The sequence below is a fragment of the Siniperca chuatsi genome, linkage group LG14, assembly GCF_020085105.1.
Source record: "Siniperca chuatsi isolate FFG_IHB_CAS linkage group LG14, ASM2008510v1, whole genome shotgun sequence".
Taxonomy (NCBI): domain Eukaryota; kingdom Metazoa; phylum Chordata; class Actinopteri; order Centrarchiformes; family Sinipercidae; genus Siniperca; species Siniperca chuatsi.
The window spans coordinates 23,931,800-23,959,731 of NC_058055.1; the positions used below are offsets into that span (position 1 = coordinate 23,931,800).

At 39.0% G+C, this 27,932-nt stretch overlaps 1 protein-coding gene across 2 annotated transcripts in view; it reads right to left on the bottom strand.

Moving 5' to 3' along the window:
• Positions 1–2,410: 2,410 nt before the first annotated feature.
• The window catches only part of LOC122887831 (F-BAR and double SH3 domains protein 2-like), a 49,270-nt gene continuing 23,748 nt past the window's right edge, over positions 2,411–27,932 (bottom strand). For both annotated transcript variants that reach the window (XM_044221410.1, XM_044221409.1), the window contains exons 4-20: positions 27,555–27,631; positions 25,394–25,538; positions 23,244–23,377; positions 21,838–21,892; positions 21,623–21,751; positions 21,412–21,534; positions 18,877–18,972; positions 15,364–15,480; positions 12,867–12,965; positions 10,172–10,324; positions 9,882–10,016; positions 9,104–9,187; positions 8,789–8,972; positions 8,446–8,669; positions 6,727–6,937; positions 6,525–6,589; positions 2,411–4,915 (exon numbers count right to left, since the gene is read on the bottom strand). In XM_044221410.1, the coding sequence (XP_044077345.1) occupies positions 4,832–4,915; positions 6,525–6,589; positions 6,727–6,937; positions 8,446–8,669; positions 8,789–8,972; positions 9,104–9,187; positions 9,882–10,016; positions 10,172–10,324; positions 12,867–12,965; positions 15,364–15,480; positions 18,877–18,972; positions 21,412–21,534; positions 21,623–21,751; positions 21,838–21,892; positions 23,244–23,377; positions 25,394–25,538; positions 27,555–27,631 (2,115 nt within the window). In that variant the 3' untranslated portion in view covers positions 2,411–4,831. The remainder of the gene's footprint in view (positions 4,916–6,524; positions 6,590–6,726; positions 6,938–8,445; positions 8,670–8,788; positions 8,973–9,103; positions 9,188–9,881; positions 10,017–10,171; positions 10,325–12,866; positions 12,966–15,363; positions 15,481–18,876; positions 18,973–21,411; positions 21,535–21,622; positions 21,752–21,837; positions 21,893–23,243; positions 23,378–25,393; positions 25,539–27,554; positions 27,632–27,932) is intronic.

Consider the following 27,932-nt stretch of genomic DNA (forward strand, 5'->3'; position numbering starts at 1 on the left):
TAATGATGCAGTATTTTTTACGCTGTGGTATTTCTACTTTTACTTAAGGATCTGAATACTTCCTCCATCACTGTTATTATATTACTTTCAATTGCATATCAGTGCACCATTATACAAATAAATGATTAAATGAAAAAAATGTATATCTGCCTTCAGCCCTTTTTTGATTTCTAATAATTAAACAATACAACATATAATTCCACTCTCTGACTGCTGGACACTGAATACTGACAATTTGCCCCTTTCACTTAATTACTGTTTGGTTTGATTTCTCTATTTTCTTTCTTGTAGATTATTTAGGTTTGAGTGCCTTGATTATACTTTAAACAGACACATCGATGGATCACAAGCGACAGTATGAGCTATATTGTTGATCAGGGACTTTGTCACATTTTCCCAGAACACTTTTATTTTCTGCATCCCCAAACACGTGGAAAGAAGTGACTTTTGTCCTGCTTGCAATGCCAGCAGAGGTCAATGTTGAGAGTACCCATTTTATAAATTTTAACAGGCGTGCATTAAATTACAACTGATTATTTTATTCTTAACTGATTTTGAAACTCTATGTAGTGTCTTACAGATGTACTCCCAGCCTTCAGTTCACCGTCACTTTCTTTAAATTAATTTCCAGTTAATATTTCTAACCACTAATTATAGTTTGGCCTCAGTTTCTGTCAACCTGGGTCAGATTACAGTTTACGTATAACCGTAATCTCATTTAAAAAATCAAATGTTACCAATATCATCTCTCTTCAATCTCAGTAAATGTTAATTTACCATTTTCTGGATTAGTTAGATCTTGTTAAGTTTTTAATACTCTTAGATTTCTGCATTGTATTTCTTTAAAATTTCATTTTAATTACTCGATATTGGAAAGTTGGATGATTTTATTTAGGTTTGAAATTAATAAAATTCTGAAATATTTTAACTACAGAGCAAGAACACTTAATTAAAGGGCTATTAAAAAATAAGTGATGTGAGAACAAAAAATAACGTAAATAAAAGAATAAATATATTCTATAATTGTATACTGATTTAATACGCTTTTTAGTTTAAAGAAGAAGAAAATATTTCACTATAGTTTTTGACATAATTCATGAAAACACTAAATAAAAAGGTTTGCTTCTGTTAAATTTCGATTTAGAGATGTAGCATTTAAGCTAGCGAGACACAAAATGAGATTAATCACACACACAAAAAGGGTCAAAGTCGTCTTTCCTGATAAAAAATAACGATTTTAAACCGCAAGTACATTTGTGGGAATACACAAGAAACTTCGTGTGATGAAGAATATGGTATTCTTCAAGGTGATAAGAGTGATTTCTGCTGTTTTTTCTTGCTTATTCTGTTTAACTTGACGCAACGTCTCGCAGTAAAAACAAGAAGCAGGACGCCAGATGACGGCCCACAATGCACCGCGGCAAAGAAAACAATGGCCCAGAAGCCTTTGCGGTGAAGCTAGCCGGAGTTAGCTACACTGAAACCGGATGTACAGCGATTTTAGCCTATAATTAAAAAACAGCTAAATGTGTCATTTTAGGGACAAGAGGCTGGCTGTGGGTAGACTTAACAGATGAGACGTAACATGTTCGGTATATTATGCTGTTTTTGTTTGTTGTAAAACACATACAAATAAAATATTTACACGGAAACACGGATTTAGTTTTATTCAAGGACTTTATATAGTGATAAAAAAAAAATCAACGTGATTTACTTTGAAAGGTCTGACAGGAAGTAGTGCTTTTGATTATTTTGAATTGACAAAAGGTTCGCGGTTAAAAAGTCAATGTAAGCAAACGAGTCCGTGACCATCAGTTTAATTTCTGCTCACTGCGATGCGTTCACTGTCCTCGGGATGATCGTTTATTGGTTCATGTTAGTAATCACCTTCATTGATCTTCATACGACTGCACTCATTATCCACGCAGCCAGCCGACGCCATTTTATTCCACTTGTTATATTAAATATAAAACTGCTTTACTTGAAAAAGTTGCAAATGAATATATAGTTTTCCTTATTTTGTCTGCAAAGGTTTCATTTAAATGTCCCACAGATAAGACTAAGTCTACTCGAATCGACTGTTTTTAGTTTGTTGTGAGGTTTATAGTTTGTTTATGTGCCGAAGAGTGCATGAACGACCTGCTGCAAATAGATTTAAGACAAATACTGCAGTTCTTATGGACCTAAAGTCCACATTAGTCAATGGGAAGAGATGCGGGATGGACCACATCTGCATGCAATATTAATATGGACAATGAGAGGGCGCTCTGATATCTCTCTCACACACACACACACACACACACACACACACACACACACCAATTAAACACAAGAGCATCAAAACCAAAAGATAACAGGATGGAAAGGAAATTTCAAACCGAAACATCATAAAAATAGTCTTGTCTGTTTGTTTCATTTAAGCTATCTTTATTTCACATTTATTTGTACACAATAAATACAGTTAAACATCCACTGGTGTGTAAATATGACGCTCAGCAGCCTCTGCAGAGCTTACATTGTAAAATGTGGGCAGTTTTTCACTGAATTTCAGATTCAGACTTAACATGGACTCAGGACCAGTAGCAAGTTAACATACTTCTCTATTGGGAAAAGAGACTTCAGTCTGAAGACTATCTTCTTCTTTTTTTTCCTCTCAATACAACAGGGTAAATGCAAACTTCAAAAATAAGTTTGATGTCATTCAGATCTCAAGGAGATCAACGAGAACACAGCGACATGGGCTGACAGATATCTCTTTTCCTCTGATCGAATTAAACTATGGTTTAATAGGTTTCTTTTTAATCATAATTCTAAAAATAAAATAAAATAAAATAAAAACAAAAAAAGGAAAGAAAACAAAAAAAAGCTGTGCTATTATTTGTACAGATATCCATCTCCAAGCTCTCTGTAAACTATTGGTATTTCAACAACAGTACGATCAAAAGGTCATATCTCAATCTCAAATGAAGACACTACAATGGCTATTTAAGGCTAAATAACGCAAGAGCCGATAAAAAAAAAAAAAGTATTCATACCAATATAGCTGGTAAACAAAACGTCAAACAAGAAATATTCAACAAACAAAACGTAGCATCCACAATACTGAAAAGGAATAAGAAGACATCAAAAAGTGCTTCACTATGACAGTATAGATTTTTTTTTTTGTTGTTTTTAATAAAATCGGACAGCTAGCAGCTCAGGATGGTTTCCTCCTTAAAAAATAAAGGCATGTTTAAACTGCACATTACCTCAGTGTAAACTGTCACCAACTGCAACCTTCTCCTCAACAAACCGCCGCTCCTCACCAGCAACCTTCACCGGCTACATTAGTGTCATAATGACATTTCTAGATCTTTATTTTTACAACACAAGAGAGAAAAAACAAGAAGTTAGACTATAAGTACTACGTTTCTCCCTTTAGGAATTTCTTAGCGTTTGGTGCAAAGAAAACTAACATAAGGTTTTAAAATTTAAATCAATTAAAAAAAAGGTAAAGGATCCATAATTTTTATTTATTTTTTGATCAGACAACTTTTCTAGGAGATTCTCCCTACTGACACAACAATCACTCAACTAAAATTGCCACTTTTCCCTTGTTTATGTAACCGTGTTAGCGGTTACGTGTGTTCGAGGAGAGGACCAGCCTCGTCCAAGCTGGCGTTTTGATCGAGTGTGGAGACAACCAGACTTTTGGTTTGTGTTGAAGTTGCACGTTCACAACATGCAGTGATGTCCTGCCAAGTGTAACTTTGTTGCATAGAAGTAATCCAATTGGGAAAACTCTCGATAGATCAACATAAGAGAGAGAGAGCCGCAGAGTAAGTGATATAGTGAGACATAACTGGGCGGTTGAAATCAGTATTAATAATATATTAATAAAGATATTCTCCAGCAGCCATATACATATGCATGGAAGAGCGCTGCATTCACTGAAGAAAAAATAGATGTTTTCTCATAATTCAGACTTTGTATCTCATGACGGTTAGTTAAAAGGAATAGTTTGACATTTTTAGAAATATGCTTACTCAGTTTCTTTTGGTGACGATGAGTTTTGATGAGAAGATTATTATCACTCTCCGACAGAGGAGGTTAAATAGGAGTTGATGGTGCAACTCAGCTAATGAGCTGCGATAGCTTCCTCCATGTTGGAAATTAATTGTTCTCACTTTAACACGTTATGTTACACGGACTGGTGTGTTTTTGTAGTTTAACTCGAAGACTTGTGTGGATTTACTTCGCACCCACAACGAATAATGTGACGTTACCTTTTCTCTCAATTTCTTACATTAGCGTATTACACTGTGGTCACATTATCTACCAGTTATCACTATATCAGTTACTGTGAGCGATAGCAAAGAACAGAAACAAGATATGAGCAGTGTGCGTTTTTGAAATACCAGGACTGATATTTGAAGACATTAATAGCAGATATTCTGTCAGTTGTCAATATATTTTGTCAGGACTGAAAACGATTCATGTCCAATATGGATTAGAGGATGTATAACTTTGAATAAAAGTTACAATATCGGCCCTATTTATCGGTCAAATAGGAGGCAAACACTGTAAGGGAGTGTGAGAAATGAAACAACTGAACATGAGAGGAAATTAAAGGAGTATAGTTAAGAGAAAGGCACAATATTCCTCCACAGCACACTAATCCTATGAGGTGTTGTGTGAAAAGACAAGAGGACAGAGTGTAGGGCCTCTCCTGGCCTCCAGGGGTTTAAGTTTCCTCGGGTTTCCTTTGGGAGTGCGTTTAGAGGCACGGAGCCGCCAAGTCCCAGCTGGTTTGAACAGAGCCGTCGTCGCCGCCACCACCAGGGTGCCACCTTCACACCAGCGTGATCTCCACCTCCTCCCTCCGCTTCACCTGCCCACGAGGATGCTGCTTAGGGGGCGGAGGAGCAGCACGGACCTGGAAACATCCATCAATCAATGGCTCAATTAAAAACACAGCCAAAACTGTTTGCGCTCAGTTATTGTTTGTGAATGAAGCAGCATACACACAGATACAGTGAACTGATACTCTGATTAATATGACTAAAATTAAACATGAACGTTAACATGGAGGAATGTGACGGACATTTTTCACTGTTTTCTGACATTTTACAGACAAAACGATGAATTGAAAAAAAATAATCGGCAGATTAATCAATAATGAAAATAGTTAGCTGCAGCTCTAAATATTTTTCGTTAAAAGAGTACTGCACCGACTTAGCATCGCAGTCCTTAACATTATCGGACTCACGATGGACTCAAGATAGTCTTTTTTATTCCGCACTTCTTCCTTGTCAAAATCTGCCACCTACATTACCCACAATGCAACGCTTTTGCAAGATTTTAGGTGTGTTTTGCTAGTAGCGGCTAATGTAGCCTCGAGCTGCTAGCCTGCAGCAGATGAGGTACGGGCTACAGAGCAAGGTTTTAGGTTATACTTTTGCATTTTTCATTAGTTTTTATTTTTATTTTGACTTTTTGTTTTCAACTTCAGTTTAGTTTTAATTAGTTGTTAAAGCGGGTTTGCTAGTTTAGTTTTTTTTTAAATGCTTAGTTTTAGTGTTAGTTTTTATTTGTAATATGGGGTAGTTGTCAGAGGCGAGATTCAAAAAGGTCAGAAAAAGTATTGCATGATAAAAACAAAACATCATACTACAGTACATTCGTACTGCCCGGCCTGGATCTAACGATAGCTTGTCTTTCGGGGGAGGGGCGCTGGACGCTCTCCCTTACCTTGTTAAGTTAAGCTAGGTTAGCCTTCTTGTGCGATTTGCGTGTGGGATTTTTCCCCTTGAGAAATGTTTCACATGTTTTACATATCACCTTCCACTACTACAAGGCACATGCTTTTATCTGCGACAGTCGTATTCAAAAGTAATCCCAAATGGGACTCTTTTTCTCCCGACTTTCGCCGCCGCCATAATGCCAGCCGTGGATGGATTGGCAACGTGTCACTGACCGTGAGGCGCCAACAACTGGTGTAAAACTGGCACAGCTAAAAAAAGTGGAAGATAGATTTCATATCCACCTGAAATACTTGGCTTGTATAGTATGAAATAAACGGACAAAGACGAAAACTAAGGACATTTTCTCTATAACTTTAGTTTGTTTTAGATCGTTTTGCAAACACACAATACAGTTTCAGTCAGTTACCGTATTTTTTGTAAAGCCTCTTTTTTATTTTTATTTCACTAAACAAAAGTGTTTTTTCACATTTAGTTTTCGTTATTTTGTTAGTTTTTGTTAACGATAATAACCATGCTACAGAGGTCTGGTAACCGCACTTCTTTCTAACTCCACATCCCCAGATTTTTTCTTCAGTCCCAACTGACGCTGACTCAAGTGACAATCTTTAAACTGCTTATTCTTTCAAGGGTCGCTGGGGGCCGGAGCCTATTCCAGCTCGCTACAGGGCAAGACGCCGGGTACACATCAGTAGGTCGTCACTCGGCTAACACACACACACACACACACACACACACACACACACACAGAAAGACAAACACAGAAAATATGTGTTTACTCACAGGTCGAATGGTGCCGGAGCTGCTCTCTGGGTATTTGGGAGGTTGAGGGGAGCCTTGGACTGGACCTGAAGACAGCAGTGGACACAGATTACTATCACTAACAGTTGGATTAGTTAAAAACAAATTCATACCAGCTGTCACTACCATTCAGACATCATACTTACTCTGAGTACTTTAACACAGACAAACCAGTAAATCTTACTCTGAAAGGGGCTTTTGTGCGGCGCTGGTGGCGGCCTGTGATGTCCATTGTGATAGGAGGGTGGTCGGCCAATGGGAGAGGCTGTGGCGCTGCAGGGACTCAACTGAGGAGAGGACGTGGTGGGCGTCTGAAGGGGGCTGCTATGGAGAGGCCCCGGCTGGAAGGGACTACGAGGGGATCGGTCGCACTGGGCCAAAGGGGAGGGGGACGCCTTGAAAACAACATTCAAAAAATATGAATTTACACAGTGACAATGTGTGATAGTACAAAATGTTAGCGTACACGGGCCTTATTTCGCTAACCAGGGCCCGTATTGATCAACCCTCCCAGAGCAGAAAATCAGTCCTAACTGGCCAAAAATGCTCAGTGACGCAAACTTGTTTTTACTTTTAGGCACAGGTGTGAGGAAGAGCATTTTTTCAACTTTCTTAACATAGCAAATGACTCCTATCGCTGCTGATATTCACAAGAGCTCCAGAGGTGTTGCAAGGAGGTGGCGTTCAGGCACAAACAGGTGTGCGCCTTCTAGGAGAGGAGAGTTTCCAACAGTGAGCTTATTAAAAGATACAGTTTTGGACCCGCCCCCAAACCCAAACAAAAACTGCAGTCTTTCCAAACTTACAGCAACAAATGCAGCTTTGCTAGCAAACTTTGATAGCTTTTACAGCAACTCAGGTAATGCACAGATTTATTTATTTCCACAAGCAGCATTCATGCAAATTTTAGGTTAATTAACTAATTTAAAAACTGATGGCGGAGCCATTTTATTTGAGAGATATGTTCATATTGTTAAGGTGCATTTCCCAAGCTTGCCTTACAGTACAGAAATAACTAATATCCCCCCACCTGTAAGAGCACATAAGTTAAACAGTGCAGCTGGAGACAGAACTGGACAGTTGAAGAGGTGAACACAGCTCACAGATGGTTTGTAACATAATTTCTGTGTGTGCAACTATTATAGGTATTAAACAATGTGAGGCAACTAGGATGTGTCACACAGCAGAGTCAAGCTACCTACTATTTGTAAATTGTAGGTACATTTATTGTTTAGGCCAACCAAGTAGCTTGCCAGTTTGGCATCATATTTTTTGCATGTAACACCAACTTAGTTGGCTCTATTATTTGCCTATACACATAAAAACCTACACATAATAAAGTGTTGCTTTTTTATGCATTTCTAATGTTTCCATTAATATTTTGAACCGCAACTGTCAGAAAAACTACATCAACACATCGGCACGATTTCTATATTTTAGAGTGTGTCGTAAAACACTCTCTCCCAGGAATTGTCCTCTGTCCTCCTTGTTGAACGTAAGTGTGGGAAGCTTCATAAATACTGTAAGTGAAGTCCTACTTTGAGGTGGGAGTATTTTTAGTCCTATAGTGCAACTTTTAGCAAAATAGGAGAAGGGATTCTGAGATGCTGGACAGACACGGGCCCAGATTTTACAATACAACCCAACCCACCAAACCTCACAAAATATGTATTTGTGCTACAACAATAAACCAAACCATACGTTAAGAGGGAGCATTTTTGTGTTTCACACCATCAATTTCTCACGCTTGTTAATAATTAAAGTAATAGAAATCATGTATTAAACCAAATGCAAAAAGCTCCATCTCTGATCTTTAGATTTAGTGGTGATGTCAAGATATAGCCATATTCAACATAATAGTCACATACATCAAGTCTAGTCAAGTATACGGGCATCAACGTACCTGTGCACTGCCATCTTTTTGTCCATCTCCATTCTCGCTGGCAACGGTGAGATCCTCCACCAGAACTGCAGGGAAGACGCCGACGACGCCGTTAAACTCTCCCTCCCAGAAACCATCGTCCTCGTGGGTCTCTCTGCTCAGGATGCGGATGATGGCACCTTCCGGAAATGACAGCTCATCGTCCGTTTGTCCCGCGTAGTCGTACAGGGCTTTCGCAAATGACACTGCAACAGAGAAGGACAGGTTGAGGAATCCCTCACTACAATATAGCAGGACACAGACAAATTTGACAGACATAAAATATTGGATATATAAGAATTAATTTAGTAGAGGTATCCCTCACCGCTGCAGTCTCCGTTGACAGAGCCGGTTGGTAGTTCGGTTTCAGGTTCAGTGGAGTTACTGGAGGAATGGGATCGGGCGTCCAGCGCGGCCAGAGCCTGCAGCATACTCAGTAGGCTGTTGGAGGAAGGCAGCTGCAAGTATTTCTCTGGGACGTAGCCTACCTGTCCACTGCGGTTTCTGGCCTGGAAACACAGAAAATATATACTTGCGATGACCCACAAGAATCATCATCAAAAACCCCAATTAAGTTCAGCTAAAAACGCTGAAATCTGTGGCTACGAATTCAACAACATAGCTCAAAAGTGTAGAGTACCTTGACCCAGTCCTCCATGTCTCCATCATCAATGACCTCCAAGATTTCCTGCTCTTCGATGGTCAGTTCATCTGGCTGAGACGCCTGGAAACAAGGAAACAGATCAGTTTGCGTTTTGTTTGCATGAAAATAAAAGTGAAAGCTGAGAAGAAAACAAGCGAATTAACACACTCGTCTCCTGAATGTCAACGTCCTTCCAAACCACGTATCTTGCTTTGGACACTGAATCCTAATCTATCAATGTTCACTAAATCGCTTCTGTTGTCATTTACACTAACAAGTTGTAGACACCCACAAGAAACAGAGAAGCTTGCATCTAAATTTACACTCAGCTGCCAGTTTATTATTAGTTCCACCTAGCTCAAAATAATACAAAAGTCCTGGTTCTAATGTTCAGTTTTTGTTGTTTTAATTGATTTGTGTTATATTGTGAATGTTATTATATTACTGCATCATTGTTTCGCTGCTGCCTGTTGCTCTGCAGGATTTGATCTTGAAAACAGATTTTTTTTCTGTTGTCACTTCGGCATCTTACTGTGTTACGTTTGTATTTCTTAGTATTTCTTTCTAGTGTCCGGCTGGCGAACACTGGCACATTCGCAGAAATGTTGATTAATGTGTGTTGTCCTTATAAATAAATTGAATTTGAATTGAAAATGTCATGTGTAAAAAAAAAAGTCAGGATATATGCAAAAATATTGAGTTATATGCAACATAAGCAGGTCTACTGAAAGCCAAAGATATACACAGGACACAATAATTTGTATTCTGCTGGTACCTTGTAGGAGTAGAGTACTTTGCAGGTGAGAGGATAGTTTTTCAAGGTGCTGGAGGGGCTAGAGCTGCTGTCATCTAACACTTCACCACTGTCCTCCATCTCCTCCTCATCCTCTCGCTCCAAATCTGCTGTTCCCTGCAGAAATATGACAAACTTTGTGTTACTTTGTGTGACACAGTTGGAGGTGGAAAGCGAGCCCACTCAAAAAGAACTATACTTGATTATAATGATTCTGAGGGCACTAAAATACAACTTAGCATTTATGCATTAGTTTACTTTGTGGGTCTTACAGAGAGCGAAGGATCGTGGGTATTGAGGTTGTTCCAGCGTTCGTTCTCCAGCTCCTCCATCACCTGGTTCATCGCGCTCTTCAGCCACGTTTCTACAGCAACACCCGCCTGCCTCAGCAAGTCCAGACGGGCCTCTGCTTTCACTTTCACCGTCTGAAAAATAAAAATAAAAATGTAAACATGATAACCCACTGAACGTTAGACAAATGCAGACAACTGGACAGGAGTTTTGAAAGACCCGATGGTCGCACAGTCAAACTAAGAACAGGCTCAAACTGGTATGAGCTGGGTGTTTGAAGGATGATACCAATATTTTTGTTTCTCAGTAGCTTCAAGCTGACATTTTGCTGACATGATGAGTGAATTGGCTAAAATTTAACATTTAGGTCTCTTTCATGCCTGTAGTTCGGTTCATTTGGTCCAGACCAAGCGAAAAAAGATGCATTGTTGCATTTTAGTTTGGTCTGTTTCGTGTTCACACTGACTTATCAAACAAACTAAAAAAGTGCTTCCACTCTTAACCTGTTTGATTCGGTTCTAAAGAACGCGTTTGGTGTGTTTTCCCTTTTGCTTCGGTTGTTTAGGCTGGTGTGAAAGCTGTCAATCGAACTCTGGTGCGGACCAGAAAACTGGACCGAGACCGCTTGAAAAGGTCTGTTTCTACCTAGACTCTGGGTGCAGATTGTTAGTGGTCTGAAAGCAAAAGCACAGGATAGGATTATAGTAGATGTGTAATTTTAGCGTAAACTGAGCATCCACGCTACTATTAAATCCGTCTTCTGGCCATGAACTGTCAAGGAAACGACCTGCATAAACAAGGACAGTCAATAGGAGTTAAAACCGAGGTGTGTTGAGCTCGTGTCCTCAATAAACAGTGAGTGAAATGAAGTGACCACATAGTAAAATCTCCCTGTGTAATATTAAAGAAAAAGTCGCCTCTTTTTCATCCTGTTTCTACCTGGTTGTCATTATTTATAAAACGAGTTGCAGTTTTGACTAATAATGCTAATAATCTAAGTTATTTCTTTGTGAACTCGTTGTGACACCAGAGAAGACAAGTAAACATATAACAAGCAGTAAAGTGCAGCATTACTTGCTGATGATGCAGGATGACATCACAAAACTGTCCAATCAATGGGTTACCAGTCAGTTTGAATAACTTAATTTTTACTCCCTTGGTTCGTTTGTAAAAAGCTAGTGTGAACAGGAAATGGACCAGACCTAAAACAATAACCTGGCCTGGACCAAATGAACCAAACTACAGGTGTGAAAGCACCTTAAGAGCTGTAACCATGGAGTCATATGGACTGACAGGTAACTCATTGACTGGACAGTTTTGGTGACAGTCATCCTGCATCATCAGCGCTACATGGACTAACGTGGAGGAATCAAATTCTGGTAACTGTACTTAAATAATCAAGAATTGTTTCAGAGCATTATAAGTTGAGACTAAAACTCAACTCCTTTTAATAAATAATGACGATCAGAAACAGGACAGGAAGTTTTCTTTTACTGTAACCGGGATCGTTAACGAGATAGACCACAGGTAGTTACTGCGTGTCGCCAGTTTTCCTCACTTTTTATTGAGGATCTGCCAAAATACGCAGAGTAGCACACAAGCTCAACACACCTCTGGTTTCACTTCTTTTGACTGTCTCATGTATCAGGGGATCGGAATAAGTGTTACCATGGTTACCAAATGATTTACATAAACATCGCCACGGCCAAAAGATGGAATTTAATAGTAGTTTAGTTTTTTTAATTCATGTTAAAATTACATGTCTGCTCTCATAAAATCCTGTTGTTGGTCCGTTTTGAGTCCCTTTTCAGGCAGTCTTGGTCCAGTTGCTTATTTCGCACCCGAGTACGAATGAGAGCTTTGACACCAGCCTAAATGAACCACAGCAAACAGGAAAACGCACCAAACAAGTTCGGTGTGAAAGCACACTAAAACAAATGTAAAATTCTAAAAATTACCAGGGCTTCAAGATTATTCTCATTATTGATTCATCTTACTAAAATCTTTTTCAGTATTTTCTGACATTTTATGGTGTAAATGACTAATTGGAAAAGTAAAACGACCATCAAAATTTCCCAGAGCCCAAGGTCACGATGTGAAGTCGCTCATTTCCCCCAACCAACACTCCAAAATGCAAATTTACAGTTATTTAAAAAGAGAAAACTGCAACAAATTCTCACATTTAATAAGCCTGAATCAGCAAATATTTTGTATTTTTCATTGATAAAATGACTTTAAAACAATTATTACTCAATTACCACATTTTTTGTTAATCGACTAATAGATTGTTTCAGCAATAAAAATTACAATCAGAACTTTTATTCTCCACTGAATTTTTAAACTAAATGTAGGACACAAACACTGCACTGCCACCCAGGATGATAACAACACTACTTATCATACACTGTATTAGGGCTTTAACCAATGATTATCTTCATTATCGATTAATCTGATGATTATTTTCTCAATTAATCGACTAACCCTTGCAGCTCTACACGGTATGAATACAACATTGAACAGCAGTATTAGACACTAATTTGTGTCACGTCATCTTTTTAACCAGCAGGTGGAGTACTGGGGCCGCTTTAAATAATAGGACACTGATTGAGAAAACAGAAATACACGTCTTACTCAATAACACACACACACACACACACACACACACACACACGTTACCTCTGCCCTCCGAAGACTCTGCCTGGCCACCTCCATCTTGGTCTCCAGCTCACTGTTGTTTTGCTCTGATGATTCCTGCGTCCCATATTCCTCCAGGGCCTAAAAACAAATCACAAGAGGAAAAATTGACAACAGCTAAAAATTACAACTGCCATCCAAAATTTATAAAACAAAGAACACAGGACGGAAAGTGTCGAACAATAGAGCCATTAATTGAAGACATCTGATTGAGAGAGAGTGACTCATTTCCTGTTTAATGGAAACAGACTGTTTGATCCTGGTGTACTGGAAAAATGTCACAGATGAGGTTGGCAATCACTGATCTTGACTTTCACAATAAATCAGGAAAAGGGGTTAATGTGAGGTGGTGATCCTGTGTTGCTTCACACATGGTGGATGATTTTATGATCTCCAGGTTTATTATTATCAACCTATCGACCTACCTTGTTGCTTTACGGTAAAGGCCAAAGTTTATTGGAAAATGACATTTGTCATTAACAGGTAGTTCAACTCAATTTGCGTCAAAATTCGTACTCCATTTTGGAATCATAACTGAAATCTGAACACAGACACGATGCACGTTTAGATTCAGTGTGACTTACACTTCGAGAGTAAATCATTTCTGGTTATGTCCATCGCAAATAAATTTCCATAAACCCACTTAAAAATCATAGAAAAAGACTTTCTTTACAACTCCAGAACCTGCCTGAGAAACACACGTTTTTATGTTTTCTTCAGTGTCAAAGTAATCCAGTGACAGTTGTCTGTGCATCCATGGGTACACTGCAAACAGGAGCTGCTAATAGCTAATTCGGCATACTTTTAATGATATTGGCAAAAAAACAGGGCTCAAGTTGTAGCCCACAGCTAATTAAATGACTCCATGGCAACATTATACTGTACTTGCTGTTTACAATTCCCAAAGCCCACAAACTGAGGGAACTTCCGAAACGTACAGCATAATTATTCCCCAAATAGAAGTAAGACAAAGAATAATAATAGGAGTGACAAAATCCATTAATAGAAACGTTTTTCACATTGCACATTCAATATTTTTTTAACTGGATTAAGGCTCAGAATGTCCCATCAACATGGTTCTTATATTCCTGGAACAGTGACGCTCTTCTCTTCTGATATTTGCCCTGTGTTGAAAGCCTGTGGATATATCCACAATATTCCTAGCCCCTATAAATCACACAAGGAATTATGGGGGCTAGGAATAATGTGGATAGACAAAAAAGTAAATATACAATTGCACCTTGGGGTATGTACAGCTATGCTCTTTGTTCCAAGAACAAATTTTTACTATCTGTTCCTAAAGTCTGCACAGAACAGGATAAAAGGAGCTGTTATGCATGCTGCTCCTTCTGCCAGAAACTTTCTGCAAAATTAGGAGTCTCTTAAATTCAAATCACTGCAAAAGAAACTTTTTGAGGTATTTTGTAATGTTTATGTGTGAGGCTTTCCTGGTTGATTAAAAAAAGTAAATGTTCATTTTGGTAGTCACTACGTCAATACCTATACCAAGTGATGTAACAATAAAACACTATTGTTTCTACCATCCTAGTTCCTGGTTCCTGGAAATTACGACGTGATGATGTGTTACATGATTGATAAACTGATTTATGGTCTGACAACTTCCTTGTAGAAATCAAAGGACAACTTGGCAGGTTACTTTGTGTTCTTTACTGCTTTATAATACTGTGACAGGTTTTTAAATGCTTAACTGTTTGAACAATGACGGATAGGCAAACTATATCATTGATGTTGCCTGGAGATGTGAAACTGAGGTGACCACCGGGCATCACATTTTGGGGAGAGCAGCACAAAAACAAACCTTGTGATGACCACTTAAAGTAATCTGCAGAGAATCCTGCATCAGAAATCGGCATTCTCCAGGAGAAATCAAGCTGGGGAAAGGTTTCTCTAATCCCCTACCCTGATTACGGACCCAGACTCATGTTTCTCATTTACATGACGTTTAAGAAATCAGTTTATTGGAGAAAAGTGACTGTAACCTGGTTACTTAAGTGCATGTAAACACACTAAAATCACAAAGAATACTGCAGTGGACACAACAACATGAAGTACCCAACCACCACTATTTAAGGTTCACAGGCCTTTTTGAAAAGTTTAAGTTTTCCTGTTTGCACTACAACACAAGAGCAGAGAGAATTGTTTTCAGATTTATTCCTTCGGAAAGCTTTTTCCAAAAACACTCGCTTAGAGTGCAAAGAAAAAGAGCCGTTTTCAAATCCATCTGTATTAGAAGTCTCAAACATCAATGTCTCTCTTGTCATTTCTATGTGTTTTTCTTTGTAGTACAATTATGCTACTCTACTGTATATGATGAACAGTGTAGAAGGGGGAGATTTTGTGAATAAAAAGTGGCCATTTGATGATGTGACCCCTGTGTGTACAGGATATGGTGACAGTATCTCCCCTCTTGAAGCCTGCCTGCAACATTATCCCTTTATTAGTCTGATCTGGTTCTCACCCTCTCAGTGTGGATGATGCTCTTGTATTCTCGGGCCACACGGCTCGCCCATTTCCTCGCCTCTTTATCCAGGCCGTGCTCCTCCGCTGTTCCACTCTCTTTCTGCAGCTGCATCACCTACAAACAAACAGAGAGAAAGACCATAACAATATTTAACCAAGATAACAGAGATACTGTACAGTATATCAAACTGCTGATATATGAGGGTTGATTATTGACCTATATTGGAAATCAGATTTGTTCCAGTCAGTTACTGAAGTTGTTGTTAAACCCTCACAACAACTGTAATATTTTTCATGGAAGACATTACCTAATATCTGTTTTTGAGGGCAATATTTGAGCAATCCAAATTAAAATCCTACGACAAAGAAAATAAAACACTAAATAATACACCCCCTTACTGTAAATTACCTCACACAGAAACAATTAATTCTTTGTGAAATGAATGTTGTTAAAAGAAAATATTACTTAATGCACCTTTAATGACACACCACAACACCTTTAAGAGGACCTTGTGGTTTCCCAAATGCCAGTAAGAGAACCACCAGTGTGAGTTATGTTTACCATTTCTGTTATGTCGATGTGTCAACTTCCTCTTTACATATTACATGGGCCTAAGTTTAAAAAGTGCTTTTTAGGGAAAGCCATACAGTGGAGCTGGAAAGGAGCATTTGTCTCAGCCTCACCACTGTTCATTCAGGTCACTTCTGCCGGCTGCATTTAAGTAGTACATCAAACATATTAATCTTACATTTATAAACCCCAAAGCCCAAACCCAGCTAGCTCTTAATTATGTAAGAGGGAGGGAGAAAAATCAGTTTACACTGAGAAACATTGAATTTTTTTTCCACTTTATTAATATTCAATCAAATCACTAACATTTGAGTTAAGAGGTTTCCACATGACAACAGTAGTGTGTGTGTGTGTGTGTGTGTGTGTGTGTGTGTGTGTGTGTGGAGGGAAAAGGCTGGGGTGGGGAGGGTCAGTGCACTCTGATGAGGCCCACTCACAATGCCTCCTTTTCACAGCTGGGCCGTTCACAGGACCCGGCCTACCTCCTGCCCCTCCCTCCCAGTTCAGCTCTATTCCTTACCGGATCCCTCTGTCTGGTGCAAGTGGTATGGGGAGGGGAGGGGGGGGGGGGAGGGAAGGCTCTCCACCACTAATGTTTTCTTTAGGGAACAGGCTGCTGCTTGTTTGACTTCCAATGAAAACAACGTCAGCGTTTGCAGTTTGAACAAATTGTCCAGTGTTGTCCAGTGAAGCAGAGGGCCAGTGCATAGGAGGACCGGCAGAGTTGGGTGATGAACTAGTTTGGCTAGGAAAGAAGTATGTGTGACATGGACTGCAATACATTACATTCATGTACAGCAACCACCAATAAACCACTGGCCGATTTGCTCACCAGGGTTGTCTTAAAGGCTGATGATAAAATATTTTTGGACTGAAGTTGACATTTATGCTGATATTTAATGTTTTATAGAGGGCAAAAAATGCTATAAATGACCATTATGTGTGGACAACTGTCTGAAATAGATTCCAGTGCATGAAACACTACGGGATTCATGAACAGGGGTGCAAAGGTGCAATGCAGAACAGATTGCACTCGAATTAGCGCCCATGACTCAGGTGGGATTTGTTAAAGTGCGGAGGCTGTTATAGGATGCAAATTTTACACAGAAAACTTTTATAGCCATAAGTGTTTGGGCAAGGCAGCTGAAAGAGCAGATTGTGATTAAACCACAGCAGGAGATTCACACCGAAAACAGCACTGTTTTAGAAAAACGTCCAATGGGCTGCACTGGTGGGGCTGTGTTGCTTCAGGTACTGGTGGGAAACAATCAAATACAATCCAGGAAGTCCAGTTTAAATAATAAACCATGAATTTGAAAGCTTATCAGATGCTAAAACACTCAATAGCTGTTTACAGAGGAATGATTTTACAATGCTGGATAGTGATCACAGTGGCATCTTGTTAACCTTTGTTCCCACAATCACAAGACAAACAGAAAGAATTACGTCGTTCACGGTAAAGTGTACTTGTATGTGTTTAATTGGCCACTGCAGCACCTTGTCAGATGATGTTGCACTGTGTTGCGGCAAAAGTTGAGCCGAGTTCAACCCTATTGCCAAACGTCTTGATGTATTTTTCCCTTAGCTCTCGGTGTTGGCACCCCCAGTAACGTTGGTCTGAACATGGATTGACTGTATATGAGCCATCCACAATGATATGACTGTAATAAATTCCAGATAATGATTCAAACAAGAGGAAATACTGTATGTTTGCAAACTGGTCAGAGTGCATAAACCAAAGTATTGGACAAATTAAAATTTCAACCTCATGTTGGCGCTAGATGAAAAGTGACGGGATCACCAAAGTCTGTAGGATTAATCCCCTGGGAAACATGAATGTCTGTACAGAATTTCACAGCAATCCATCCGATAACTGTTGAGATATTTCAGCCTGGACCAAAGTGGTGGACCAACTGACATGGCACAATGGTCCTGAGCTGAATCCAGACCAGGGTATTGTAGCCACGTGCTACACGACTTGACCCACTCAGCCATCAGGGCGCCCATGAACTACTCGTTCCACTTGAACTGATTTAGTTTTAGTCTAAACAAATAAAACTGTCATCTGTTGAGCTTTGTGGAGCTTCTGACAGATTGCACCACTGACCTAACTCCTCCAGTTTGTTTTAACTTTAGTGTTCTGCAGTAGTGGTTCCTGGGGGTTGGGATCCTCCAAAAAGGGTAGCAAGATAAACCTAAACCTGTAATAGGAGAACATATTTCTTCTACACAAAATTATGTTCCTTTTTGTCGGACATTTCTCTATTAATTCATATTTTCTTGTAAAATACTAGATAGTTTCAGCACTCCAAATTGTCTAAAATGTATTTAAACCAAACAATTTGAGGGAAATTGACTTATAGAAATATTAAACTGATGATGAGGGGGTCACATAATTATCTTCATCACTCAATCCAAAAAAGGTTGGAATCTCCTCTTTTACATTACAATGGACCAGAGGCTCAGCAGTATGTATCATTTAGGGCTGTGAAACAGTATCACAGTGAAAAACCGCTGCTGTCCTCCACGATAGAGTAAGAAACACAGTGAATTATGTTATATTTTTTACAACAAATGATGACCCATATTTGGTTTTGAGTCCAACAAATTACATTTTAGTGCATTTGTGCAGCCAAAGGTGGCAGAGGTTATATTTCTATGGATACAGATATCTAAATTGGCAGTCTATTTTTTAACAAGTGTGTTGTCTTTGTTGCCATTAGTGTCTCATACAACACAGACAACACCGACAATGTATGTAAAACACTTTGGCACACAGTGACCAACGGTATCAACTTCAAGTAAATCTACATCCATGTTAAAATTAAGTCTGGGGACCAAAGGAAAGACAAAAAAACTGCTCTCGAGCAGATACACCACCACTGTGTTGTGTACTGTAATACATTTTTATGAATTTAGCAATAAAACTTCAGGATTTACCGTATCCATGTCGTTGGGCTGGTACAAGAAGTCTGGGGCTTGCTGAAACACGAGGTTCTTCTGTACAAACAGCTGCTGGTGAAACTCCTGCAGTACCTACATACATGTGTGTGTTTTAAGGGAAAAGATGAAATACATATTTAAGTTTTGCCAGAAACGAATGATGATACTGATACAGATAAAATACTGATGCCAGAAATATTGTAACTCGTGATTTTATCCACATTTACCTTAGCTTTGATCATACAGTAACATGCTTTCTGTTCTCGCTCCTCAAATCTGAGTTTCTTATTTTTCTGTTATAATCAGCCAGAGTATCAGTACAATATTGTAGGAACTGTGCGTCCAGACACTCTCCAGATAAATGGGGAAAGTAGGCGAACTATTCATAAACACACCCAACCATTCTGAGGCATTAAAATATAAATAAAATATGGGAGTAGTTAATTTCAAGTCCTGAAAAATATTTCATGTCAGAACTTCTAACATATCTGGTATGTTTAGAGATTTTACAGCGAGCTTAACATACTTTATATTCTTGAATGTAATTTGTAACATCAATATAATATTTTTTAAGTTTTCCTAAAGTAACTTATCAGTTCTGTATTTGGTGACTTTATCAACATTTATCTTGTTATATAGTAACAGTTCTGTTGTAGCCACTCAGTGAGTACATGATATTTTTCTCATTTGATATCAGTATGATATTATAGGGACTGTCAGTATATAGGTCATGTCCTTAGGCTCTCCTGATAACGGGGAAGAGATTTGTCTGCAACAGGTGTTACTGCAGTACTCAAAGCTGAAATATTCATAACACACCCAACCTGGCAGTGTTGACTAGAGCGTTATTGGCCGTTACTGCTGTGAAACTAGAGGCCAATGAGTTAAAGAATCAGATTTTAAAAAACAATACAAACATCTTATCAAATAAAAGTGTACCGGGAGTGATAAGTGCCTGATAACCTTAATCCTAACCCAATTAATGCAAAACAGTATCATCAAAAAACTTTGCTGCTTTGAAAACTCTCTCAGATGCTCTGAGAGCATCTGAGAGCGATTATGTTGCTCCCATTAGACCAGTAGAACCAGAAGTGGAGCATGGATTTAGTTTCCCCAGATTTTTTTTTATATGCCACAGAGGGAAATAGATCTTGAAACTACCACAAAACACAATAAAGAATCAAACATATTCATAAGTATGTCATCTAGTCAAATCAAAATGTCCCATTACACAAAGCACACATAAAATCTGTTTCAGGGGAGTTGCGCTGACACAGGAAGCACATGGGCTGAAATGTGAGCTCTGTTGAAAACTACTGTACCCGCTGCTACCCTCTCTTCATATTCTGGCCTGAGCAGAAACAAAATGCCGCTCCAGCTCCAGAGAGGCAAGATGACCTGAACAAACCAGACTGAAAGAGGCCAACAACGACTCAAGAGCATGTAACCGAGGAGCGCCGAGGTAACTCAAACCTTCTAATTAATTAGCAGCAGGCGAAGAAGTAGAGTTTAGCTCTTCCCACATTCACATAGACACAGTGATACTGATGGACTAGAGATGTCCCGAACCCATCCAAAGGATCGGTATCAGGGACGATCCGGGCACAATTTAATAGCTCGGCATCAAAATAAACCTGATCAAATACCGATCCTTTCTTTACTCCACTGTGTTTTGTCCACCTCAGCTTGCGAATGTTGCAGCGCTGTTCTCCTTTATGACAGCCGGCCCTACAGTGCAGCACTGTACATGAGCTAAAATTATTGTTGGCAAAAAATAATTTGGGCACACTGATGCAAATGACTTTTGACACCCATACTGAAAAAATACACAGATTTGCTCAACTCTGACGCTAACAAATCTGTTATTGAATCTTTTCTCTCTCCTCTCTCTGTCTAACTAGCAAACAGCAGTGTATAAAAAACTTTCAGGTAGCATCTTCTCAATTTTAGCCGGCGCCAATTGTCACCTTCGCTCGTTAAAATTAGTTGTTGCTAATTAACCTTAACTCCGTGAGTAACTTGATTAAAGGAGAAAATTTGACTTGGCTGTTGTCTGGTTTGTGTGCTCTCTGCAGCCGGGGTCTGAAGAGTGATACGTCTTCTCTCTAGCTTATAGCGCCACAACAATTTCAGGAGTCGCATTCTCCCAGTTAAACTTTCATTCATATCAATAGTTTAAGCTGATCAACTTAATGTTTTTGAATCAGGACCTCCAGGGTGAGCCAAATTTAGTAGACTGGATACATATTTAATCAATGCTGCAGATCTTCTGCTGCTATCTATATATTTATTTTACTATGCTTACTGAGCGTCTTTGGTACAGACATTTCTTTCAGGATGAATTAAGTTCTATCTTATCTCATTTTCAGGTTGTGGCTTGAGCATGCACTGAGCAGGATCGGACTCAGTAACGGCAGATACCCAATATTAAAGGACACGGATTTGGAGCCAAAAAAAATCTCATCAACTTAAACATACCTATGATGGATACAAAAATTAAGTACTGGTTGTCCAGTAGGTTTGAAGACTTACCCCATTTGAGCAGTTCAAGAGGTGGTTGAAGGTGTTGTGGACAGCCTGGTAACTCTCCAGCTCAGTCTGACACAGTGAGACCAGGTAATCTTTTACCTGCTCATAGATTCTGCCATCTAAGACCTGCAGACCCAGACAAACAGTACAAGTTCACAGTACATGTCTGTCTCCACCATCCACCCACCCACCCATTCAGAGCGCATGTCCTCACCTTGATGCAGTCCATGAGGTCTGTGTCATAGTAGCGCTGCTGGTGAGCGTTAGCGGCTGCTAGCGTGAGAAGGTAGTCGTTTCTGGCATGGGTGGCTTTGGAGTTACACTCGCTCCTCTTGGCTTTGAGCTGTAATGCAAAAGTTTATGCTGCTGACTGCTGAACCAGAATGTCTCAAAATGTAGAACAGTTTTTTGGATGTAAAGACCTAATACCTTTACACTTGCCCTCTGAAGACTGGATCTGGACTGGAAGAGACTTAGCTTGGACCTGAACAGATGAAAAGACATGGTCTGACATTGTTTGACTTCATAACTTTAAGAACATATCAACAGCGTTCATTTGTAATATTTCTTAAAGTTGTGGTTTTTCATATGAGCATTTCATATGGCATGAAAGGCATGAAAGTAGTATGTGTAGTATTAGAATGAGTGCCAATCCAGCTGCTAAGCATCAAAATTTCACCGAGCTGTGCCTTGGCTCTATAATAAACTATCCTAATAGGCAGAAAAATGCCTGCAATGTGGTGAGTCAAAGTGCCAGCTGTTGATGTTGTGCTAGGACAAAGTGTTCGGCTCCTTCAAGCCTGAATATTTGATGTTCCCCCCCCCACACACATACTCAAAATCGTGTTTTGCTTTTTTTTTTTTTTTTTTTTTACTTCACTTGATGAATGTGCAGAGTTTGACACTAGGAGACTGCTGAAGAAGGAAGGTTTCTCTGTGCTCACTTTAAATCTGAGTTGAAGACATGTATGATTTGTGACAGCATTACTTGTGACATCACAACTGCTTTGGAAACCAATCATGATCCAGTATGCAACTTACACAAGTGTGATGTGGAAACTTGAGTCCTCCAGTACACATACACTAAGAAAGGACTTTTCAGTGAAGTAGGAGACATGTCAAGAGTGTTCAACTGTTAAACTTTTGAAATAAAAAACATCTGCATATTTATATATTCAGGGCTTTTCAATGAGGGAGAAGGAGTAGATGTAATTTTTTTAAAAAAACCCTGAGTAATTGAACAAAAATTTCAGTTCTAAGCAAAGTATTTTTATCTGTCTCAAAACATGTCTGGAGGGGATCTTTAACCGATCAATTGTTTGCTCTATGAAATGTCAGAAGTATGTAAAAAATTGTTCTTTAAAATGTCCCAAAGGTGACGTTTTCAGATTGCTGGTTTTGTCCGACCAACAGTCCAACACCTAAAGATGCAACAAATCCTCACGTATGAGAAGCTAGAACCATCAAACGTTTGGCCTTTTGGCTTGAAAATTGACTGAAATGATTAATCAATCATCAAAATAGTTACTGATTAATTTTCTGTCAATCGACTAATTGAAAAATCGACAAATTGTTTCACCCGTAGTTGTTAGTGTAATGTATTTGCTCTCAGGCACTTCCAGCGACTGTTTTTCAGGCCAATACCAGGCAGCAAGAATCAACGTCAATTGATTGGTACTATTTCTGGTATTATTTCTACATACAGTAAATTTCTAAAAAGACGTGCGGTGTTTAACAGGAAGCAGTAGACAAAACATGTTCCACTTGAACCATTTGATTGATATATTATAGTGATGTTATTCATAGGTTTACAGAGAGAGTAATTTGGTTCATACTTGGCGTCCAGCTCTGCCTTCTCTCGGACAGCCTGAGCCATCGTCTCAGCCTCCTGGTACTTCTTCCTGCTCTTGGTCAGCTCCTTCACCGACTCCTGCAGCTCAGCTTGAACCACTGTCAGCTGATCAATACACTGAGGATGGTAAGTTGGAGATGCACAAAGAAAAACAAATAAGAACTTTACATTTATGCAAATTATTATTACCACAATACACCACCGAAAAAATATGCAAATTCCTCTCAGCCATATCTACAGAACACGAGGGGTGAGTAATGTCATAATGTCGTGTAGGATACAGGAGCTATAATGGCATCTCCTAAAAAGGTGAGTGCGAACAAGAGCAGCATTGTAGGCTGCAGGAACGTGGCCAGCAGAAACCGGAGAGCTGGTTACATTTTAGCACAGAGTCAAGGCGGACTCAGACCTGATGATCAGGAAACAGGCTTAACCTCCAGATCAGTGTGGGACAGATACTCGGCTGCAGTCATTAATGATAAGAGCAACTGCTGCGAGTTCTGCCCTCGATTGGCAGATTGTTTATTGCACTGTTCACGTATCACTGTATCAGTATTACACTGGTTATTTATATGGAGTTCCCACTGGAAATTACTCTTTAGTGACACTGACCACAGGACAAAGAACATGTGACTACATCTGCTGCTGCTACTACTACTTTAATCATTATGGCTTTTAGTGGAGAGTATTACGCTAAATGTCCACAGGATCTGGCTTTGTCGTGTCCCAGTTACGTTTCAGCTCTATATATAAACAGGAAACGTTTCAGATATAGTTATATATTTGTTTTTCTGACAATTGTTCGTGTATAAAGCATAAACACACGTTTGCAGCTCATTCAGACGTGATAACAGATGATTTGTGGCTGTACTCTTTTACCCCATACCTTCTCTCATCTGAACATTGTATATAGTGTATATATAACATTTATAAATATAAGCTTTTTTCCCCCCAAAACAATGACAGATCCACTCAGCGAGGGACAGGGACAGTCTAAAATCCAGATGTTATTTAAAACACTTTTATTTAGCCACATATAATGCATCTCCATTGGCCAGATCACAAATCTGATTGCAATCCATCTTGGTTTTCCCGGGCTACATGCAAATCAGGGTAGATCCTGATTCAGAAACAGGTTTATGAAAAGAGTTTCATTTTCAAAACAGATATATTTTACATATTTTTTACTGTAAATTTCATATATATTACATAGATATATATTTTATATTTATGACTCTTGACTTCTTTGACTATTTGTGACCATTATGCACCAAACTACAAAGGCAAATTCCTTATATGTATAAAAAAAAAATATATTAAAAAAAACCCTACTTGGCAATACACCTGTTTCTGATCCTACTTCAGTTCAGAAGGTGGTGGTAATGCACCTGAAGCTGTTTAATAACGGCTAAAAATGCCAAAAGAATAATTTGCAGTTCTGGTGCACTTACAATAACAGTTTAGCTAGCTTTAGCCAACAACTGTCCATAAACTAACACAAACATATGAATTAATCTTATTTATGAACTACGACAAAGACAAACGTATCGTCTTCACAGGCTCTTACATACACCTCTCCCTCACCCATACAGATCAATACTCTCTCATCCACACAGATCATTCAGTGGTTCAACTTATCAGGGATCAGATAAATGCTACAACCGCCTATGTTACACCAACAACGTTACACCTTCTGTATGATTGTATGTGTTGAAAATGCATTTACACCTTTTCAACATCTGGCTAGAATGTGTCAGAGTCAGATTTCAATGCACCTCTAATGTTTCTTGGATGCATTTATACGTAGCTTTTAAGATACTGGATAGCTATCGGGATCCGCCCAAGACACATGAAGTGATTAAATGTAAACGGGGTGTTAGTAACCAAAGCTTTTAATCAACCTGACATTAATACAATTCTTAAAAATATCTGAACTCATCTAAAATGTTAGCTATATGCAGCTCTAGTCCAAAACAATGACAGTATCGTGTTTCAAAACCCATTTAGTTTGACTTTCCATCAGATTCAGTCCACGTTCTCTGTTGCCCTTTGGGGAAGCAGAGCTGTGCAAACTGTTGAGTGAATAAAAAGTGACTGAAACCTGAGCCGAGTTGTAAGATTGACCCGCATTACCTTCCTCAGCTGCTGTTCCTTCTGCAGTCTGACAGTCTTGGCTGGATCGGCAACCTGGACTTTGTAGTTATCACAGGCGCTGATTCTGGACTGGGTGACCTGGACCGTGCCCTCCAAATAGGCCCTCCATACACAATACATGTTCCTAAACCAAACAAACAAAAATACAAGAATCACTATTTTGCTGTAATTTAGTTTCTCGTAACCAAATGATCACTTTGGAGCTGCACGATTAATTGAAATAAGATCACGATCTCCGTTCAGGCCTTTTTATGTGACAATGATTCTGCCGTGTTTATATTAGAAACTGTGCACAGGAAGGATTCATCATTGATTAATCTGCAAGTGATTTTCTCGATTAATCAATTATTCATTTTGTCAGGAAAATGTCAGAAAATAGTAAAAAATGCTATAATTGTTATAATTTCTCACAGCCCAAGGTGACGTCTTCAGATGTCTTGTTTTGCCTGACCAACTGTCTAAAACCCAAGGATATTCAGTTTACTATCATATAAGACAAAGAAAAACATAAAATCCTCACATTTAAGAAGCTGGAAACAGCAAAAGTTTGAGATTTTAAACTCAAAACATGACTAAAATGATTATGCAATTATAAAAAAAGTTGCCAATTAATTTTCTAATTAATAGTCGCAGTTCTACTAACGTGTGTGACAGACAGCGGAGTCGTAGAAATGGTGAGAAAGATTTATGGTCGAGCTGAACTATGGAATAATACATGAGCCTTACAGTTTGTTTTGAACCCTGAGTCCCAGCAGACCACCCGGCGTCATGCTCACTGAGAGGCTTGCAAACGAACCGATTGGTCTGTCTCACTGTCGATCAATATATCAATAGCACTGGTCCTGGTCCGCAAAATGAACTATCATGCTTGCTTGTAACCCCTCCTTGTGGGTTATTATGGAGATCCAATCGACATGTGACCATCACAGTTAGGTTGTGTCTCATTCAACTTAATGGCGGAAGCAGCTGTAAAGACTTCACTGAATAGCTGCCTCCTGTTATTTACTGGTTATGACCCCTTTGAAGTCAGAAAGGTTAGGGACCTGGTTTGATTTGTGTAAAACCTGAGTAAAAATTACTTTGACTCAATCTTTGTTGTTTTACTTGCTTTCACGCCAGCTTTATTTACTGGTTATGAGGCTGTCATAGTTGCTGTCAGCTTCACCAAAAATGTCACAGATGTCACTGATTAGTTGCGTTACTGCTCTGTGATGAGCAGTCATATTTCACAACTTCAGAAATCTGATAAAATGCACTTTGTAACATTTTGTTCTAGGCTAACCTAATCCATCATGAATCTTGAATGAAACTATTTACAGCAACAAGAAAAATAAAATCTTTTTTTTTTTTAATTAGTCCTGGTTATTCTGAAAAAGAAATTGTGCAATATATCCATATTTCAAGCTAATAAGAGACTTTAAGAGGCCGATAAATCTAAGCAGCACAGAAATGCAGCTTTTGGCCTGAGACTCACTTCATCATGAACAGTCTGAGCCTACAGACTTTGAGGATCCTTTAGGTTCAAACAGGACTCCTGCTGGAGTTTGAAGGTGAAAAAAAATGGTTTGCATATAAATGGATCAAACATTTTGAACGCAGTCTCTGTTAATAACTGGACAAGGCCTCAGTGTTTTAGGTCACAGGTTACATCTGGCTGCAGGTGAGCTGTGTGTTGGTTACAATTTAAAAAAAAAAAAATGTAAACACACAGGACAACATTTTTCAAAAGTGTTCTAAAGAGTCGACTACAAACTTAGTTGATTATGATTACATTTAGCGTCTCACGCAGTTGCATAAGAGTTGTCTGTTAAAAAAAACAAAAGGAGTGTGTCCTTAACCAGTAGCTTATATTATTTGTACTGTCTGCATGACGACAATATGGACTGCAATAAATATTCTTTCATTTAAAAAAGAAAATTGTGATCTTTATTCTGGGCGATTCTCATTTTGACCAGTTTTGAAATGTGCAGCCATATTTAGAGCTATGAAGCACATAATACAATAAGCATTTGGATTTATAGAGATTCTATGTGTTTCCAAGAAAATATAAAGACACGCCTGAGCGACACCATGTACCCACAGTGGAAAAAGACCGCTAGAAATAGTCCAAACTATGTTCCCCTTCGGAGAAAGCTGTTACCTGTGGTCTGCTTGTTCTTCTGTCAGACTCTCGGGCCATTCCCTTTTTAGGTACTGATTTGCCAACTTCTGGAGTGCCTGAGAGAGAAGAAGTGAGAGACATAAGCAGGGATGACCTTTCACCTTTGACACCAACATACGTTTCCTGTGTCTCATCTTCACACAAGTCATGCAAGACTGTGCCCCCCCTCCGACCTTGTCCTATAAACCACCAGACAGTCAGAGCATGTAGACAGAAGGATAGAAAGAGTAAAGTCAGTAAAAATACCAACTTTTCTTCAACAACTTTGACAAAGAATCACCATTCACTGCACCGATATGTGACACACCACACTAAATAAAATCCACACACATGAAAAAGTATTTTCTGGTTACAGTC